Source organism: Heteronotia binoei, chromosome 4 (genome assembly GCF_032191835.1).
Source record: "Heteronotia binoei isolate CCM8104 ecotype False Entrance Well chromosome 4, APGP_CSIRO_Hbin_v1, whole genome shotgun sequence".
NCBI lineage: Eukaryota > Metazoa > Chordata > Lepidosauria > Squamata > Gekkonidae > Heteronotia > Heteronotia binoei.
The window spans coordinates 136,130,740-136,151,468 of NC_083226.1; the positions used below are offsets into that span (position 1 = coordinate 136,130,740).

At 46.5% G+C, this 20,729-nt stretch overlaps 1 protein-coding gene across 1 annotated transcript in view; it reads left to right on the forward strand.

Annotated features, from left to right (window-relative positions):
• Positions 1-3,411: 3,411 nt before the first annotated feature.
• Positions 3,412-20,729, forward strand: part of ANKDD1B (ankyrin repeat and death domain containing 1B) — a 65,403-nt gene continuing 48,085 nt past the window's right edge. Inside the window, exons 1-2 of the mRNA XM_060236433.1 lie at positions 3,412-3,607; positions 17,071-17,174. Of these exons, the coding sequence (XP_060092416.1) occupies positions 3,481-3,607; positions 17,071-17,174 (231 nt within the window). The 5' untranslated portion in view covers positions 3,412-3,480. The remainder of the gene's footprint in view (positions 3,608-17,070; positions 17,175-20,729) is intronic.

Consider the following 20,729-nt stretch of genomic DNA (forward strand, 5'->3'; position numbering starts at 1 on the left):
CACTTGTGTAATACCTTTTCATTGGCAAGTATCACAGAACAATGGGCAACTTTTTGACTTCTCCAGAACTCTCCATCAAGCTGGCTATTCGGGGGGGGGGGGGCAGTGGGGATTATGAGAAAAGAAAAATGTTTCAGAGAAAAGCCCTAATCTGCATTTTATAGAGTTTTAGAATGTAATACAGTATATGTTGCAGACTTGAATGCATGAAGTTGCCTTATACCAAATCAGACCCTTGGTCCATCAAAGTCAGAACTGTCTATTTAGACGAGCAGCAGCTCTCCAGGATCTCAGGTTGAGATGTTTCATATCATCTCCTATCTGATCTTTTAACTGGTGATGCAGGGATTGAACCCAGAACCTTCTCCATGCTAAACAGATGCTCTGCCACTGAGCCTTAGTTGGATTAGGTGGTGTTGGATGCAAAAAATTGGTTTCAAAAAGCCTAAGGCTGTTGTACAGAGATGTGACCCCCCCCCAAAAAAAACACCCAACAAACCCTTGCCCCCCCCCATGGCATTATCTTTGAAAAAATGAAAAACAATTCTCTGTCTCTTGTAATCTAAAAACAATCTCTTTTGTAATCTAAAAACAAACTCTATTATGCAAATATTCAGAAGCTTTGAAAGCTATATACACATCATTCAAACACAGTTTAACTTTCTGCATAAGAAAAAAATACTTGAGCTTTTGTAGTTTTATAAAGGCTGCTTACTGAGGAAAAGACAGACTAAATAGCTTAGTCTAGGTTTGCCAACAGGCCTGTAGAAAAATATCCTCTCTCTTTAATAGGTAGCTGAAGCTTTCTCATGACACCACTGATTAAATAACCCATTAAGCCTCTATTAAAGGGACCACACTTTTTCCTCAAGGCAGTTGGCACCTCTAGCACAGTCCTATGGAACAGATTTAATTGCCTTGAAAATTATCTGACAGTTGGGAAGACAGCAGAAGAGACCACCTACCTGATCCTTTCAACTGGAGATTGAATTTGAGAACTTTTGCATGCAAAGCAGATGTTCTAGCTAGCACTTGAGCCATGTCTCCACTTCAAGAATAGAATAGGAGTGGAATATTTACATATCAGATGACCACCAGAAGTTATTTGGTCTGTGCTTGATTGGATGAAGTTACTCTGGATTATTTTCTTGGAGCCTTAAATCAAGCCACAGAAAAATGTGACTGTAATCTGACCATCCTTTTCTTCAACATGTCTGATACTGATTTTGAGGTAGACAAGAGATCATTGTCTATAAGAGCAAATTAAAGTTTAGTGAAAAACAAAGGTAGTCCCTTGTGCAAGCACCAGTCGTTTCCGATTCTGGGGTGACATTGCATCACGTTTTCAAAGCAGGCTTTTTAATGGGGTGGTTTGGCATTGCCTTCCCCAGTCATCTGCACTTTTCCCCCAGCAAGCTTTGTACTCAATTTTACCGACTTCAGAAGGCTGAGTCAACCTTGAGGAGGATACCTGAACCCAGCTTCTGCCGAGATCAAACTCAGGTTGTGAGCAGAGAGCTCAGACTGCAGTACTGCAGCTTTACCACTCTGCACCACAGGGCTCAGTACAGGCAAGTGATGTCTGTTAAATATGGAGTACAGGATTAGGGGGAAAGGGAATCTCAGATCTTTCATCGTTTTCCCTTGACCATTTTTTTCTTGCAAACTTCTCTCCTCAAAATATACAAATCCTGGAGTAGTTTATAACAGTTTCTAAAACTGCATGTACAGTCCATATCTCAGGTAACTTGTCATGTAATCTTCTGAATGTGTGTATGGTGCACATTCTTTCCAGTGTTTATTCTGGCATTGAGTCATTTTTTTTTTTTGCTGTTTATTTAGTGGGTGTACAATTAATACTAGCGTCTAATGGCCTTAATATTTCCATTATGAAATGGTGCAGTCTTGTGGCTGGACCATATGTCCTGAGTTCTGAAAGCAGCATAGGCACACCAGGAAATGAAACTCTGAATGAACATCCAATCTAAAATTGCATATAGTTAGCATTAGGCTGACTGCTCACTTATACATGCATTTTGTGTGTTTGTATGCCCAACAGATAAGAACATAAGAGAAGCCATGTTGGATCGGGCAAATGGCCCATCCAGTCCAACACTGTGTCACACAGTGGCCAAAAAAACAAGGAGGTCAATCAGTGGACTAGGACACTAGTAGCCCTCCCACTGTGCCCCCCGAAGCACCAAGAATACAGAGCATCACTTGCCCCAGACAGGGAGTTCCAACAATACACTGTGGCTAACTAATGGACCTCTGCTCCATGTGTTTATCCAATCCCCTCTTGAAACTGTCTATGTTTGTAGCTGCCGCCACCTCCTGTGGCAGTGAATTCCATGTGTTAATCACCCTTTGGATGAAGAAGTACTTCCTTTTATCCGTTCTAACCCACTGCTCAGCAATTTCATTGAGTGCCCACAAGTTCTCGTATTGTGAGAAAGGGAGAAAAGTACTTCTTTCTGTACCATGCATAATCTTGTAAACCTCTTATCATGTCACACCTCAGCTGACGTTTCTCCAAGCTAAAGAGCCCAAAGTGTTTTAACCTTTCTTCATAGGGAAAGTGTTTCAATCCTTTAATTATTCTTGTTGCCCTTTTCTGCACTTTTTCCAATGCTATCTTTTTGGGGTGTAGTGGCCAGAATTGTACACAGTACTCCAAATGAGGCTGCATCATCAATTTACATTTTTGATTGTTTCTCTCAACATTTTCAATGAGTTATCTACCATGACCCCAAGATCTCTCTCTTGGTCAGTCTCTGCCAGTTCACACCCCATCAACTTGTATTTATAGTTAGGATTTTTGGCCCCAACATGCATTACCTTGCACTTGGCCATGTTGAACCTCCCCTGTCTCCCCCTGGGGATTGGCAACCCTAGTTGCACATATTGTTTGCAATCTGATGTTCGGAACTGGACTAGGCACTTGAGGCAGATCCAGCACTTTAAACATCACGTTTCTGAGAGATTTAGCAGGTCCTTTTTCCGTCAATGTATAATAAAAGATTGATCACTCAGTGATCATCAGTGGCTTCTGTTACTACTATTTCCATCCTGTTTACCGTCTGTTGAACAACCTTAAACATGTTAATTTCTATGGGTTTAGGCGTGCCCAAAGGCAGTAAAAAGCCAGACATTATTTCGCTCTGCGGCCGTCTCATTCTACTTCCATGCTACCCGATCAGCCATTCGGCTGCCACTGGATGCGGGCATTTCTGATCTCCTGCCCAGTTCCCAAACTGTGTTCTGGCTGGCTTCCGCGTGCTGCTCCTTAGTTCTGCACGTTCTTAACTAATTGGCGAAGAGAAACAATCAAAAAGCAAACCCCGAGCAAACACACCTCAAGAGGTAGGCTTTGGTGGCCAGTGTTTGCACACCTAGATGAGTCGTTTCCCAAGAGGCGCCTCCCTCTCCAGCCCGCCTTGTTCCTACTACGCCCGCCGCTCTGGCGAGGCAGGCAGTGCAATGGAAGGAAGTTGGAGCCGCGCAGTACAAGGGCTGACTGAGCTGAAGAGTTTCCTCCATCTAAACCACAAAGAAGAAAGTTGTCCGAAAGCAGCAGCAGCAGTTGAGGCAGCCAATGCCGAGACTTGTGAGTGTGGCGGCGAAGGGAGGGAACTCAAACTCTTTCCTTTTCCGGGCAGCCAATTATTTGGCGGGCCCGCGGCTGCGTCTGAAAAGAAGCTCTCCTGTCGAAGGAGGGAAGCGACTGCTCTTCAGCGATCAGCGCTTTTGTTGTGGGCATCTCCCCACCCCCCTTTTTCCCCGCTGGTTTGCCAACGCTAGTTTTTCTTAAATCCTTCAGGGCAGGGCTCCAGGGGAGGGTCAGTTATAAACGCGTATGCTGTTTTAATCTCTTCATTAGGCATTCTGTGCCGGCCCCCCCCCCCGCATCACGTTTCCTCTGTCTCAGTACAGTTTTAAACAGGAATCAGGCTTCATCGTGGTAGAGTAGATGGGCTGCTTCAGACTGCAAGTATGCTTCTTTTGAATGCTTGCTTGTGTAAAAATTACCCGCAAAAGAAAGCAGCACCTAAAAGAGATCTTAGCCTAGAGTCTTTTTTGCTGTAATAGTTGTTTGGTAGGTGGATTTTTAAAACAAAACAAAACCCAAGAGTCTGGGGAGCATTAAAAATATGATTCTCCCACCTGCACGCTGGATGCAGGTTTCATTTTATCATCTTGAAGTGCAGTTTACACTTTTCTAAGTCAGTGAGTTTAGGATTGCACTGTTGGTCTCTGCTGCCCCGTGCATGTGTGGGTTAAGTGTGTGCACTCTGCGTGTTCATCCTAACTAGGGGTCGTTTTGTAAAAAAATAGGTTGTGGAGCTCATCCAGAATTGTTATGCAGCTGCACCTGCTATTCAGTGGACAAGGTGGGAATGAGGAGGTGGAACTCTCAGAAAGGTTCAGGAGCTGTGCTTCTGTGAACTCCCACTGAATCCGAGGCCTGATCCTAACAATAAATTGATGCTAAGTCTGATGAACATTGAAGCTGAAATTCCATGTAAGATAAAAGTTATACTGCATTGCTCGCCTGGCACCCCCATTTTTTTTTTCAGTGCCTAGGTTTGGTCCTGAAAGAAATGTGAAATACTACAGAACACCATGATTTGGATTTCCAGGCTTGCCTGATATCATCAGGTCTAGGAAGCTAAGCAGGGTCAGCTCTAGTTACTACCTAGATGTGAGACAGGCCACCAAGGAAGTCCAGGGTTGTTTTGCAGAGGGAGGCAATGCCAAACCACCTCTGAAAGTCTCTAAAAGCATACAGCAGGGGTGTCAAGCATACGTCTCAGGGGCAGGAATTTGCCCATTCAGGTCAGGGCCAGATCTAGGGGAGGGGGCATAAGGGGGTGCTTGCCCTGGGCTCCACCAGAGGGGGGGGGTGCCAAATTGGGTATGGAGTCCCTTCTATTCTATGAGCCCATAAGGTAGAATGGGTCCATGAGGGGGTGCCATTTTTTAATTTTGTCCCCCCCTTCAAAAAACATGTAGATCTGGTCCTAATCCAGGTCTTATCCAGTCCACAAGCAAGGTAGAGGAGACTGATGGCAGCGGCAGCAAGAACAGTGAAAAGACTGGTGTCAGGTTGACTGGTTGGAGGGTCCAACCCCTCTCTCTTGGTTGGGCCAGACTGTGTACATGTGGCTGCTGCCCCCTCTCCTCTTCCTGTAAGAACCAGTGGGTTGCCTCCTCATCAATGTGGGTGCATGCTAGGCCTCTCCCTTTGCTTCAGCAGCAGAAGCTGCTTTCTTTGCTGTTGCTGCCACCACCTTCTTCTCCCTCTGCCTGCCTCTCTTTCTCTTCCTCCACCACAATGCCAGAGAAGCAGCTCTTTGGGAGGAAGGAAGAAGGGAAGTAGAAAGGCATTATGTGTGAAGGTGGTGGTGGTGAAGCTGCTGATGGGAACAGGTGTTAGGGGAAGTGTAGGAATGGGAATGCCAGAGCATATCTGAGGGGAGAGGTATAAGAGATTGGAGGGAGGACACAGAAGGGAAGGGTTAAGGTGTGTGCAGTGGGGTGCATGGTGGAAACTGCACTTAGAAAGCCATGGGAGAGGAGGAGAAATGTAGCTGCTGGTAGCTGCTGGGGTGAGGGAAGTTGCTAATTGTTTGTGTTTGGAGGGGTGGCAATGCAAGAGCAGGGGTATAGTTGGAGGCTAAGAAAAAAGTAGGAGTCTTGGGCCACTTGGCTCCAGTTCCTTGGAGAGTTTATATTAAATGTGTGCATTCTGGGGTGGACCTCTCTAAGTAGGAAAGAAACCCTGCTCCACACACAAACAGTTCCAGGGTTGCAGAGGAAAAAAACTGCTGATCTTGTGTAGTGGGAAAGTGTATTTTTAGAGGGAAGAGTACTCCTAGGATTTCTTGTGATGGACTGGAGGGGGGTGGGGGATGGATAGGGAAAGTTTCTCTAAGGTGGACAGCATACTCAAGGTGGATTATACATAGTGAATCAGTACAGTTGACAAAATGGGACATTCACACACTGTTCCCCACCTACCATGAAAGGATGCCACAAATCACAGGTAGGTAAAGGAGCAGCGTGGTGCTGTACCAAAGGACAAGCTTTCTGAAGTTGACGTTAGCAAATTTTACCAGTTTTTGGATCTGAATTACCCCCAATTTAAGACTTTTCCTTCTAAAATTCTGTCTATGTGTGGAACAATGTAAAAACTGTGAACAGCTCTTTTCTGTAATAAATGTCACTAGATCAAAAGTATTGTCAGATACACACCTAAACAGCATACTCAAGATTGCTATAGGACAGATGTTGACTCTAGATTTTGATACAATAATTCAGAGTAACAGGTGTCAGTTATCAAAGACTGTTAAATAAAAGAAATATTGTAAGTGTATTAAAGTTTTAATCATGTTTATATTTGAGTAAAAATAATATCGTTAATTGGGTTTGCCTATGTCCTTTATAAAGTTTATTTTTATTATATGTACCCAGCATTACATTTTATGGTACACATGAGCCAGCCCAGCAAAGTAACATTTATGTCTGATCCGGTCCTTGAAACAAATGAGTTCAACACATCTGGTATACAGGGTTGCCATAAGTGGGCTATGACTAGATAGCACTTTACAGATAGAATCTTTGTGTACAGACAGAATGTGTATGTCTACAACAGAATGTGTACATATTTATCAGACATGTTATGATCCTCTTATTATAAAAGCAGGATTTAAAAAAAAATTTCTAGAAGATTAACATTTCCTGGCAGAAGCTGGGTTCAGGTAGCCGGCTCAAGGTTGACTCAGCCTTCCATCCTTCTGAGGTCAGTAAAATGAGTATGCAGCTTGTTGGGGGTAACATGTAGATGACTGGGGAAGGCAATGGCAAACCACCCCGTAAAAAATCTGCTGTGAAAACGTCATGATGTGATGTCACCCCGTGGGTCGGTAACAACTTGGTGCTTGCACAGGGGACTACCTTTACCTTTAATGAAAAGTGAACATGAGCAAAATGCTTTATCTTCAACAGCGGTGGTATTGATTCATACAGCTGAAAGTGTTTTGTATACAATATATTTTTTTATCACATAGGTCAGTGGATATTTACACAGCGCCATCATATTGCCATATAAAGTTACATAAATCCTTGTCCCCAAAGAAGTTACACTATAAAAGTAGACAATGAGGAAACCAGTAGAGGGAAGGGAAACACCATAGTAAGAAGAGATAAATGTGTGGCTACATGTTTGTAAAACTTGGCTACAGTCACAAATGTGAATTAACCATATAATTTAAAATCAATGTAAAACAGTTTTATGCTGCTTTTCAACCCAGTATGAGTCAAGTTGATTAACAGTTAATTTTTTAAAAAACAAACTTTAATCTCACACACGTGCAAACACAATCCTGGCTTAGATAGATCAACACAACAAAGTCTGAGTCCAGTGGCACCTTTAAGGTCAACAAAGTTTTATTCAAGGTGCACGCACACTTTTTCAGATATAATGAAATGGAAATTACTGGTCGGTCGGTATGTCTGTCTATCTGTCTGTCTGTCTGTCTGTCTATCTAGAGAGGTAGAGGGTGACAGCAGTAAATTAAATGAAGATTTTTAACAGATTCAAGGACCAAACAGGAATAACAAGCTTAGTTTTTATGGTTACCATTTGTTTGTATTTAATTCTGGGGTGAAAACATTGTGAAGAAAACAAATATGTCAAAATTGGAGCTTGATGGGCAGATATATCCTTAATTGTGGAATGCTGAGAGTAATTAAGTGAGACTCTGACATTATATTCCATCTGTCTCTTCTCAAGCATGATCATGACAGTCATGATGCAAAGGCAGGCAATGAGAAACCACCTCTGAATGTCTCTTGCCTTAAAAACCCTCCAGGGTTGCTTTAAGTCAGCTGTGACTTGATGGCACTTTCTACCACCACACATGCACACCAAAACAAAAACTATAAGGAGAGTTAATAATGAAACAAAAAGTTCTTCACCCTATAAGGGGAACAGATGAATCTCCCTGTGTAGAGAATTCCTCAGCTTTGGAGCTACATCTGAAAAGGCTCTTTCTTGGGTTGCTGCCCGCCTTACCTCAGAGATACTGAGAGCACCTGAAGTAAAGCCTACAAGGGTGACCATAATGGTTGGGTAGGTTCATGTAGGAGTAGGCAGCCCGTAAAATATGCTGGCCGCAAGCTGTATCTGGCTTTCAGTGTCAACATTATACCCTGCCTCCCACTACATCTGAGATCAAATAGGAAAAAATCAAAAGTCCAGCTAACCTAGCCCAAGTACTTTAAAACAAACGCAAACCAAGCACTAATATGTGGTTAACTAAGCACTTAATATGTATGGATTGTTTACGCCTTACATCTTTGGAACAGAGTGTTTTTAAAAAATCAGTATAAATATATTCATTCTTCCTGCTTTCTTCAGAAACTATTTTGTGGAGGTTCCATGTGTTCAATATACATTTGTATTTACAATCCATTTGTAGAAAGGATTTGTATTTGTGACAGCTGTTTAAAGCACACTTCCAAGGGAAAAAAGGTTGCAAACCTAAAATATAGCCATTTTCTTTCCCTAGAAGAAGGCATTTTGGAACAATGGAACTGGGGAAGGGGCAGATAAGGACCAATTCTCAATCCCAACATCTATGTTTTAAAAGGATCTCAAGAACCAGAGCAAATGCATGAGACCTTGGACAGCAGCTGTCAGAGTACTCTGAATTGGGATATATGGTCTAATGCTCAACCTGGTTCACACATGCTGCAGAATGAGATGGTTGAGTCCTGAGGTGGTAGAATGGAAGCCAGTGTAGTATAGCGGGAAAAGTGTTGGATTACAATCTGGGAGACCTAGCTTTCAAATTCCCGCTTGGCCATGAAAGCTTGTTGAGTAACCTTGGGCCAATCACCCACACCCTCAACTCAAACTACCTTACAGGGTTGTTGTGATGTTAAAATAGAGAAGGAGTGATTGTTGAAGACCACTTTGTGTCCCCATTGGGGAGAATGATGGGGTATAAATGAAGTTAATAAAATTAATTGCACTATTTGGGACTACAGATGGCAGAGTCAACTTTTTAAAGAAAAAAACCTCCATGTAAATGGAAATTAATCGTTCTGTTTGCTTGTTGTGCTGAGTTTTTATTTGCACCCTTTTTAAAACATAAGTAGACAAAATGGGAATTTCCCACTGCAATCTGAAGTGGTACTACCTCCCCAGTTCTCTGTCACTTTACTTGGCATCTCATTTCTTTTCTGGCAAGACTGGTTTAAATGTTCAGGTGGATGAGATGACATAATGGATTGGAACAAACAAGACTGAAAATGGAGGACCAGGCAGGATCAGATTTTAGCATGCATCCCTCTGTTAAAAATCCTTTGTAAATGGGAAGCCATCACAGCAAACCAAGAGAAAGGGAGCCTTTCCTCCTTCTGAGCTTGTGTGGAATGTTTTACGTGAAGTAACATTCAAAACTAAAATTGAACACCCTCAGGCCAAAGTGGTGCAGTTCATTCTACCATCTCTTCAGCTTCGTTGCCTCATTTCTGTCTAGTTCTTCCACTATGTGAACCAGGTCTCTGGCAGCTTCATATTTTCATATGCTGTTTGTCTTTGATTGTGAAGACCAGTCATGGTTCAGTTTCAAGTTTCTGGACCTGGCTCTTAGAATAGTCTGAAATAGATAATATGATATGTATTAGCTGCAGAAAAAAAGTAAATATTTCTCAGATCTGGATATTGGGAAGGGCATAGTTGTTAGTGTTCTGGGTTATTCAGGTCCCTGGATTCAGGGGGATGGGTTCTAAAATTATTTAGATTCATTCTCTATTGGGAAATTTGTGGACGGGGGAGCTGTAGGAGCTGTTCTTTGAGCAAATGGCAGCAAAATTACAAATGTTTAGTTCTGCCTATCCCCTAAATACCCACCGAGTTTCAAGTGAAGTGGACCAAAGGGTCCAATTGTATGGGTCCCTGAACAAAGGACTCCAAGACAGCTTCCATTGTTTCCTATGGGAGGAGATTCATGCTTTCTTCAGGGCAAAAAACAACAACAACCAAACACACAACAGCAAGCAACATCTGGCCAAAAGCTTCCTGATGCAAACAGAACCAACAAGCCCAACAGAACCAGCATTAAACTAGGGACTCCGAGCAGAACCAACCTGGCAAGTTCCCCTTAACATGTGATCTCATTTGCCTGTGAGAGCTGCCTCCTATCCTCCTCCATTCTGTTGCCCTAGTAACCTGAAAAAAACAAAAAAACCCGAAACCTCAAACCAAAAAACAACACCTCCCCCCCCAAATAAACATAAAATCCCAAAAAACAACAAACCCAAACCCTCAAGTGTCAGCCCTGGGTTGAAATCCTGAATAATGCCAATAAAAGTATTGTTGGGATATATTTTTGACCAGATATATCTGAACACATATATCAGCACAAGTATGTTTTATGTACTAATCTTTGTTTAAGATGTCCAGACTAAACAGGCTTTGGGTGCCCTCTTATGTATATTATGCAGAAATAAGTACCATTTTATTCACTGGAGGTTACTCCTAGGTAAGTGTTCTCTAGGATTTTAGCCTAAAATTCTTAATACACGTAAAGCTGTATATGATTTTAGTCACAGGGTGCTTTCAGATAGTGACTGTTTGCAAGTGGATTGTGCTTTTTCTTACACAGTAAAAATCCAGTTGCAAAGTGTGTTATTTAGTATGTGTGAATGCACACATATTGAGAAAATAGGTGAATAATACGTAAACTGGCCTATCTAAATAGCTGTAAGAACAAGCCATTGAAGCTTGCTTAAGGCCATTGTAATATAGTGGTTAGAGGATTGGACTACGATATGGGTGTCATGGGTGCTGGGGACCCTGCAGAGGAAGTTGAGTCTGACGAGGAAACTGTGCCCCTGCCACCTGCACCAGTGCCCCTGCCTCCTGCTGGAGAAGATCCCAGCCCCCCTGCCTCGCCCTCTCGGGTGGCTCGTGTGCGTGACCGCCTCCGGCAGGACCTCAGGGATCGGAGGAGGGCGGCACGCTCACAAGCAAGACGCTCCCTGAGCCCTGAGTTCTGAGGATTCTGGCCCTCCTAAGAGCAAGGATGCTTGAGTTATGACAGGATCCTGGCTGCCTCCCTGAGCCAGCAATTAGCCCAAACGGGCAACAGCCAGCAGAGGGCTATATAGCTGTGGGCTTTGGGAGGAGGCTTTGTGGAAGCAACTAGTCATCTCCCTGACATCCTAGCATCCACTCCGGCTTGACTTTGGTTCCTGACTCCCTGACTTTGGCTTTTGACTTCTGGACTCCCTGACCTCGGCTTCTGGACCTCGGACCTGCGATACTTGTACACTGATTCGGATTTGGCGCCTCAGACCCTCCTGCTTACTGGCTACAGACCTCGGACTGCCTCTGGACTTTGCCTGACCCGGCCCCAGCCGTGACAGATTGCTTCCACCTGACAAACACCCACTCCACAGGATGGATGCTGAAGCAAGTGAAACCACAGAACTACTGGCTGCGCTCCAAGCCCAGGTACAGCAGCTAACACAGGCAGTAGTGCACTTGCAGCAACAACCTGCGGCCAGTGCTCCAGCCAAGTGCCCAGTTCCCCCACCTGACAGATTTGGGGGTGCCGTGGAAGAATTTCCTGCCTTCCTAGCACAGTGTCGGCTGTACTTTGAACTGAGAGCACGGGACTTCCTCAATGACAAGACAAAGGTGTGTTTCATCATCAGTCTGTTAAAGGGGCAGGCGGCCAAATGGGCCACACCCTTGCTGGTTGCATCCTCTCCCCTACTAACTAATTACCAAGGGTTTGAGGCTCACCTGTCTGCTGCTTTCTCTAGCCCAGTCCAAGCAGCCACAGCCAACCGGAAGATCAGGGCACTGAAACAAGGCAAATCCTCGGTGGCTCAGTATGCCACCGAATTCAAGCTCCTGGCCCAAGACTTGGCGTGGAATGAGGCTGCCCGGATGGACCAGTTTACTGAGGGGTTGGCAGAGGAGGTCCTGGATGAACTGGCCAGGGTGGAGCCACCACCCACGCTTCAACAACTTATCACCCTCTGCCTCCGCATCGATGGCCGCCTGGAAAGTCGCCGCCAAGCCAAGACCAGAGGGCGCCATCTCCCTGCGCCGTACCACTTGGCTCCTCGCCCATCCTCAGCTCGTACCAGCGCCGAGGACGAGCCTATGCGGCGTGGAGCTGCTCGACCCCGCCTGACCCCAGAGGAAAAGGCCAGACGCCGCACGCAGAATCTGTGCCTCTACTGCGGCACGGCAGGCCACTATGCCTCTGGCTGCCCTGCTAAGCATCAGATACCCGGGCCTTCACCGCCACCACCGCCAAAAGGGCAGCCCCAGGCGTAAGTGGACCCCCCAGCCTGGGGCGACTAGCTGGGTCCTCCGAACAGCGGGCTGATACCCCGGGCCCGTTCCTGCTACCAGTCAAACTCCGTCTGCCTGACGAACGCTGGCTGTTCGTGTATGCCATGCTGGACTCGGGAGCAGCCCACTGTTTTATAGATGCCGCCTTTGTAAAACAGCACCAGATCCCGGTGCAGACAAAAGAGACTCCGTCGCTGGTGGAGGCTATTGACGGGCGCCTCCTCCGTTCTGGGCCCGTCACCCAGGAGACCTGTCCCATTACCTTCCACGTCCAGCAGCACCAAGAACAGCTGCAGTTTAATGTCGCCCGCATGCCTCGCTTCCCACTGATTCTGGGCCTTTCCTGGCTGAAGCTGCACAACCCCATCGTGGACTGGGCCCAGCAGGAACTACGTTTCCAAGACCCATGCCCCCATCTGACTCCTCCCACCACTCTGGCAGCTGGCATCCCGAGTGGTGGTCCTCAGCTCCCTCAGAAGTATGCGGATTTCGCCGATGTCTTCGAAGAGACGGGAGCGGATCAGCTTCCCCCTCACCGGCCCTATGACTGTGCCATTGACTTGGTACCTGGGGCACCACTCCCGGTGGGGCGTCTGTACTCAATGTCAGAGCCTGAGTTGGCCGCTCTGCGAGACTTCCTAGATAAGAACCTGAAACGCGGCTTCATCCGACCCTCAACCTCTCCCCTGTCGGCTCCAGTCCTCTTCGTGAAGAAGAAAAGTGGGGAGCTCCGGCTGTGCAATGATTACCGGGCCCTGAACAAGATCACCATCCGCGACCGGTACCCTCTACCACTGATCTCTGAACTCTTGGATCGCTTAAAGGGGGCCCAAATCTATACCAAGCTGGACCTCCGTGGAGCGTACAATTTGGTGCGCATACGGCTCGGAGACGAATGGAAGACCGCATTTGGGACCCGGTACGGGCAGTACGAGCACCTGGTGATGCCCTTCGGATTGACCAACGCCCCCGCTGTCTTCCAGAGGTTCATGAACGACATATTCCGGGACCTGCTCGACCGCTTCGCAATCATATACCTGGATGACATCCTAATTTACTCCCACAATCCTGCCCAGCACGCCGAGCACGTCCGCCAGGTCCTGCAGCGCCTACGAACCCATGGCCTCTACGCCAAGCTGGAGAAGTGCGACTTCGACCTGCGCTCTGTCGAGTTCCTCGGTCACATTGTGTCCCCGCAAGGGATCCTCATGGACCCGAAAAAAGTAGAAGCGGTCCTGACCTGGCAGGCTCCTCAGAATCGCAAAGACCTGCAGCGATTCCTTGGTTTTGCCAACTACTATCGGCAATTCATCCCGGCCTATGCCTCCCTGACAACACCCCTGACTTAACTACTCCGCCCCAAAGAACCCTTCTGCTGGTCCCCAGAGGCCGATAACCCCTTCTCCACCCTGAAGACCCATTTTGCCACCGGGCCACTCCTGAGATACCCTGGCCCCCAGCTTCCCTTTACGGTGGAAGCTGATGCCTCCAACGTGGCCCTGGGAGCAGTGCTGTCCCAGCGCGAGGAGCCGTCTCAGCCACTCCAGCCCTGCGCCTATTACTCGCGCCAGCTCACGGCTGCGGAAAGGAACTATACCATCTGGGAGAGGGAGTTGCTCGCGATCAAGGCGGCTTTTGAGGTTTGGAGGCACTACCTCGAAGGGGCTCGCCACCCTGTTCAAGTGCTCACTGACCACCGGAACCTAGAGCACCTCCAGACCACCCGCCGTCTCAACCAGCGCCAGATCCGGTGGTCCCTATTCTTCTCTCGCTTTGACTTCCGGATCTCCTACATCCCCCATACCCAGAACCGGAAAGCAGACGCGCTGTCCCGGAAACCGGAATATGCCCCTGCTTCAACTGAGGCCGCGCCCGCTGCTCCCATCCTGCCGCCCTCAGTATTTGCAGCCACCTCCACTTCACCCACACTCGTGGAGGACATTCGTGCTAGCCAGGCCAACGATCCCTGGGTCCAGCAACACCTCCAGGCACTCCAAGACGACTCAGCAGGCGAGTTCACGACTCGAGGCGGTCTCTTGCTATACCGCGAACGCCTCTATGTGCCGCCCGGGCCCTTGCGGGCAGAAGTGCTACGCCTGACCCATGACTCGTTACCCGCCGGGCACTTTGGACAGCATAAGACCACCCACTTGCTGACGCGAGAATTCTGGTGGCCACGAGTGCGCTCCGATGTTGCCCGCTATGTCAGCTCCTGTGACGTCTGTCGGCGGGCCAAAGACGTCCCGGCCAAACCCTCAGGGTTGTTACAGCCCTTGCCCGCACCCTCAGGACCCTGGGACACCATCTCGATGGACTTCATTACAGAACTCCCACGATCCAAAGGTCAGACTTGCATCTTGGTGGTCGTCGACCTATTTACCAAGATGGCCCACTTCATTCCATGTCCGAAACTTCCCACAGCTCAGGAGACAGCCCAGCTCTACCTGCAACACATCTTTCGTCTGCACGGACTCCCAGCCCACCTGATCTCAGACCGGGGCCCCCAGTTCTCCTCTCGATTCTGGCAAGCCCTCCATTCCAGCCTGGGTACTCGAGTGCACCTGTCCTCAGCCTACCACCCACAGACTGATGGTCAGACAGAGCGCACCAATGCCACGCTAGAGCAATATCTCCGCTGTTACACCTGCTACCAGCAGGACGACTGGACCAGTCTGTTGCCTCTAGCGGAGTTTGCATACAACAACGCAGTCCACTCGTCCACCCAAATGACCCCGTTTGCTGCAACCTACGGGTACCACCCTCGGTTCTTCCCGGCGATCCTGCCACCCACGAATGTCCCCGCCGTCGAGGCCTACCTGCAAGAACTCCGCGCCAGCCAAGACTTGCTCCGGGAGCAGCTACAACGGGCCAAGGAAGCCTATAAACTGGCTGCGGACCGGAAGAGGCAGGAAGGCCCCCCAATCCAGCCAGGGGATCAGGTGTGGCTCTCAACTCGCTACCTGCGCCGGCCTGGTCGGTCTCACAAGCTGGATGCGCGGTTCATTGGACCCTACCCCGTCACGGACCAAATAAACCCCGTCGCCTTCAGGCTCCAGTTGCCACCCCATCTCCGCATTCACCCTGTGTTCCATCGCTCCCTCCTTGTTCCAGCTGCACCCCCTGACCCAGCTCGGCCTCCTTGCCCACCGCCGCCGCCACCGGTGTTGGTGGATGATGAGGAAGAATATGAGGTGCGCCAGATCCTGGACTCCCGGTACCATCGTGGAGGCCTCCAATACCTGGTGGACTGGGAGGGATACGGCCCAGAAGACCGGTCTTGGGAGCCCGAGGACAATCTTCATGCCCCGGACTTGGTGCACCGGTTCCACAACGACCACCCCGACCTTCCAGGTCCCTCGACGGAGGGGGGGGGATAGTGTCATGGGTGCTGGGGACCCTGCAGAGGAAGTTGAGTCTGACGAGGAAACTGTGCCCCTGCCACCTGCACCAGTGCCCCTGCCTCCTGCTGGAGAAGATCCCAGCCCCCCTGCCTCGCCCTCTCGGGTGGCTCGTGTGCGTGACCGCCTCCGGCAGGACCTCAGGGATCGGAGGAGGGCGGCACGCTCACAAGCAAGACGCTCCCTGAGCCCTGAGTTCTGAGAGGATTCTGGCCCTCCTAAGAGCAAGGATGCTTGAGTTATGACAGGATCCTGGCTGCCTCCCTGAGCCAGCAATTAGCCCAAACGGGCAACAGCCAGCAGAGGGCTATATAGCTGTGGGCTTTGGGAGGAGGCTTTGTGGAAGCAACTAGTCATCTCCCTGACATCCTAGCATCCACTCCGGCTTGACTTTGGTTCCTGACTCCCTGACTTTGGCTTTTGACTTCTGGACTCCCTGACCTCGGCTTCTGGACCTCGGACCTGCGATACTTGTACACTGATTCGGATTTGGCGCCTCAGACCCTCCTGCTTACTGGCTACAGACCTCGGACTGCCTCTGGACTTTGCCTGACCCGGCCCCAGCCGTGACAATGGGAGACTGAGGTTTGAATCTCTGTTCTGCCATGAAAGCTCACTGAATTTATTTATTTATTTATTACTTTACATTTATATCCCGCCCTCTTCGCAAGCGGACTCAGGGCAGCTCACAACATCATAAAAACAATCAATTCAATAAAACATATAAAATCATAATTTACTTATCAATTTAAAACTATTAGCGCTGTCTCAGTCCAATCTAGGCGGTATTGACTTCTGCCTATGCTCGCCAGCATTCTGTGGGATGTCTGGTGGCAGCCCATTTTCAATCAACCACAAAAGCCTGTTTAAACAGTTCGGTCTTACAGGCCCTGCGGAACGCCGACAAATCCCGCAGGGCCCTTATAGCTTCTGGGACGGTGTTCCAGAGTTCTGGTGCTGCCACCGAGAAAGCCCTATGAATGACCTTGGGTCAGTTACTCTTAGCATAGCATACCTCAATGTTTTGTTGTGAAGATAAAATGGAGGAGAGGAGAGGAAGGCAGTGGGTTCCCTCACAGCTTTTTTTGAGCAGAAGCACACGGGAACACAGTTCTGGCTGGCTTGGCATCAGGTGGTGTGGCCTAATATGCAAACGAGTTTCTGCTGGGGTTTTTCTACAAAATATGCCCTGGGTTCCCATTGGGGAGAATGGCAAGACATAATAAAGTAAAATTAATAGGCTTGTTGTTTCCATCTCTTTAATACCATGTTTTTTGTTTTGTTTTATAGTGCTACCAGCTGAGAGAGAGTTTCAGCATGCTGCTAAAACTAATAATCTGGACACCATGGAAAGACTATTTAGGAAAAATGTTAATATTAATGCTGTAAATAATGTAAGTATAATATATATATATATAATAATGCAATAGCCACCAATATCGACTTCAGCTAACCTTATGTGGCCAATGAAAAGTTCCACTGTATCTAACTTTTGAATAAAGACATTTTCTGTGAAGAATTTCTAAATTGTTCAGGGTGGTGAGAACCAGAGAGGATTGTGAGGAACTCCAAAGGGATCTGTGTTGAGGCTGGGTGAGTGGGCATCAACGTGGCAGATGAGGTTCAATGTGGCCAAGTGCAAAGTCATGCACATTGGGGCCAAGAATCCCAGCTACAAATACAAGTTGATGGGGTGTGAACTGGCAGAGACTGACCAAGAGAGAGATCTCGGGGTCGTGGTAGATAACTCACTGAAAATGTCAAGACAGTGTGCGATTGCAATAAAAAAGGCCAACGCCATGCTGGGAATTATTAGGAAGGGAATTGAAAACAAATCAGCCAGTATCATAATGCCCCTGTATAAATCGATGGTGCGGTCTCATTTGGAATACTGTGTGCAATTCTGGTCACCGCACCTCAAAAAAGATATTATAGCATTGGAAAAAGTGCAGAAAAGGGCAACTGGAATGATTAAAGGTTTGGAACACTTTCCCTATGAAGAAAGGTTAAAACGCTTGGAGCTCTTTAGCTTGGAGAAACGTCGACTGCGGGGTGACATGATAGAGGTTTACAAGATTATTCATGGGATGGAGAAGGTAGAGAAAGAAGTACTTTTCTCCCTTTCTCACAATACAAGAACTCGTGGGCATTCAATGAAATTGCTGAGCAGTCGGGTTAGAATGGATAAAAGGAAGTACTTCTTCACCCAAAGGGTGATTAACATGTGGAATTCACTGCCACAGGAGGTGGTAGCAGCTACAAGCATAGCCAGCTTCAAGAGGGGGTTAGATAAAAATATGGAGCAGAGGTCCATCAGTGGCTATTAGCCACAGTGTGTGTGTGTATATATATATATATATACACATATATAAATTTTTTGGCCACTGTGTGACACAGAGTGTTGGACTGGATGGGCCATTGGCCTGATCCAACATGGCTTCTCTTATGTTCTTATGAATTTCAGAAACAAGCAAATTCTGTTTCTTTCATGTTTTCCATGTAATTTAACAAGAGTGGTAGTTTCTGTGCCATATTTAGAAAACTTCTGTTGTAGCCCAGTACAATAGACCATTGCCACTGGTAGATTCGTGATTCACATTTTTACTTATTTGCTGTCAGAGTCCAGCAGCACCTTAAAGAAGAAGTGAGCAGTGACTCAAGAAAGCTCATGCCCTTCCACAAATTTTGTTAGTCTTTAAGGTGCTACTGGACTTTTGCTCTTTTCTACTGCTACAGGCAGATTAACACAGCTACCCATCTTGATTTATTTGCTATCAATCATGTGATGCTGTCTGTAGCCTGCTTTTACTGTTTTTATACTGTAATCATTTTACATTGCAATCATTACATAGTTAAATTTTGCATGAAATTTGGTTGTTTTGCTACTTGGAGGCAGAATCTATATCACCATTTGTGGTGATCCCATGAATGGAGCCTTTGTGAAGAATGAAGGTCTACTATGGTCTGTGTGCAAGACTGAAAGCCAGCATTATCTGAAGCTGAAGACAAATACTTTTTAAGGATGCTAAAAATATACCTGCAGAACCTCTGTTGTGTATGATAATTTTTTTTATTTTGCTGGTTGTATTTGCTTTGCTCAAGCAGGTTTTTCAAAACCCTCCCAAAACATTCAAAATTAACAAGATATTAATGAGCATGTATACTTCAGGCGCCATGACCTGGATAGCCCAGGATAACTTAATCTCCTCAGATCTCAGAAGCTAAGTGGAGTCAGCTTTAGCTAGTAAATGGATGGGATTCCTCCAAGTAATACCAGGGTCATGAAATGGAGGCAGGCAATGGAAAACTACCTGTTAACATTTCTTGCCTAAAAAATCTTTCTTTCTTTCTTTCTTTCTTTCTTTCTTTCTTTCTTTCTTTCTTTCTTTCTTTCTTTCTTTCTTTCTTTCTTTCTTTCTTTCTTTCTTTCTTTCTTTCTTTCTTTCTCTCTCTCTCTCTCTCTCTCTCTCTCTCTCTCTCTCTTATCAATTTGTTGGCTGCCCTTCCCTAAAATAGGTCTCAGATTATATATCTATGATGGCTTACATCATAGATATATAAAATAGATAAAAAGAATTAACATTATATAATTTAAATATTGACAATAAATCAGAATAATATCCAGATGGCAGAATTTTTTTTATACCCACTATCCCTGGGTGACAGGGGTATGGGAGAATAAGGAGGGGTGGTGACAGGGGGAATACAAGAGTGCCAAATTGCTACTGTCCTCAACCAAATGCCTAGTGGAACATCTCTGCCTTGCAAGCCCTATGGAAAGTTAGCAACTTACATAGGGCATGGATATTCTCAGGCAGAGCGTTCCACCAGGCAGGGGCCAGGGCCAAAAAGGCCCTAGCCCTAGTTGAGGACAGCTGGACCTCTCTCAGGCTGGGAGCCACCAAAAGGTTCTTAATACTGGAACATAGTCTTCCAGGGGCATACTGAGAGAGGCAGTGATGAAGGTATATGGGTCCCTAACTGCTAAGGGCCTTTAAAGTTAAAACTGAAACCTTAAACCAGATGTGGTGCTCAACTGGGAAGCAGTGCAGTCTGCATTGCACAGGTGGAATGTGTCCAGTTCAAGGGGTCCCCCTAAGGGCCCATGCAGCCGCATTCTGAATCAATTGGAGCTTCTGGATCAGGTGCAAGGGTAGACATAGTGTAGGTCAGGTGGAAGGATAGGTACATGGTGTAGAGCAAATTACAGTAGTCTGTCCTGGAAGGATAGGTACATGGTGTAGAGCAAATTACAGTAGTCTGTCCTGGAAGTGACCATTATGGTGGCTAGGTTGGGGTGAGACAGGTAGGGAGCCAGTTGCTTAACCTGGTGCAGTTGAAAAAATGTCATCTTGGCAATTTTTGTGACCTGGGCTTCCATGGTCACTATAAATCAGCTGTGACTTGATGGCACATTCCACCACATATCTCAGCAATGATAGCTCCCTCTTATACTATCCTGAGTTATTTGAAACATGGTCCTAAACCATGTTTTCTTCCCAAGTTCTCTCTGTTCCTAATTTTTAGCTGTGTTGCTGTTCTAATAAACCTAATCCTCAACTTAGTTTCAACTCATTTATCAATGCTTAGCTTTATTTAGGTTGCAATCTGATACACACTTACTTGAGAATAAATCCCCATGAAATTAGCAGCATTTGTTTCTAAGTAGACAAGCAGTAGGGGTAGCTTCTAGAGTGTTTTCACATATAGCATTAAAAACCACATTGAGATTCTTTCATTCTGTTTGTGCTACATGTGAATGCAGGAGATAATAGTAGAAGAATTAAATGTATATCATAATAGCCAATCTAGTTTTTGTATTTATATTATTATGCAGTTTAAAGTCCAATGTAATTTAAGCTTTTATGTGTAGACAGAAAACCTCAACCCTATTTGAAAGCCAAAGTAGTTTCACTGGCTTGTGAAAAAGCATCCATAGTTCTCAAAAA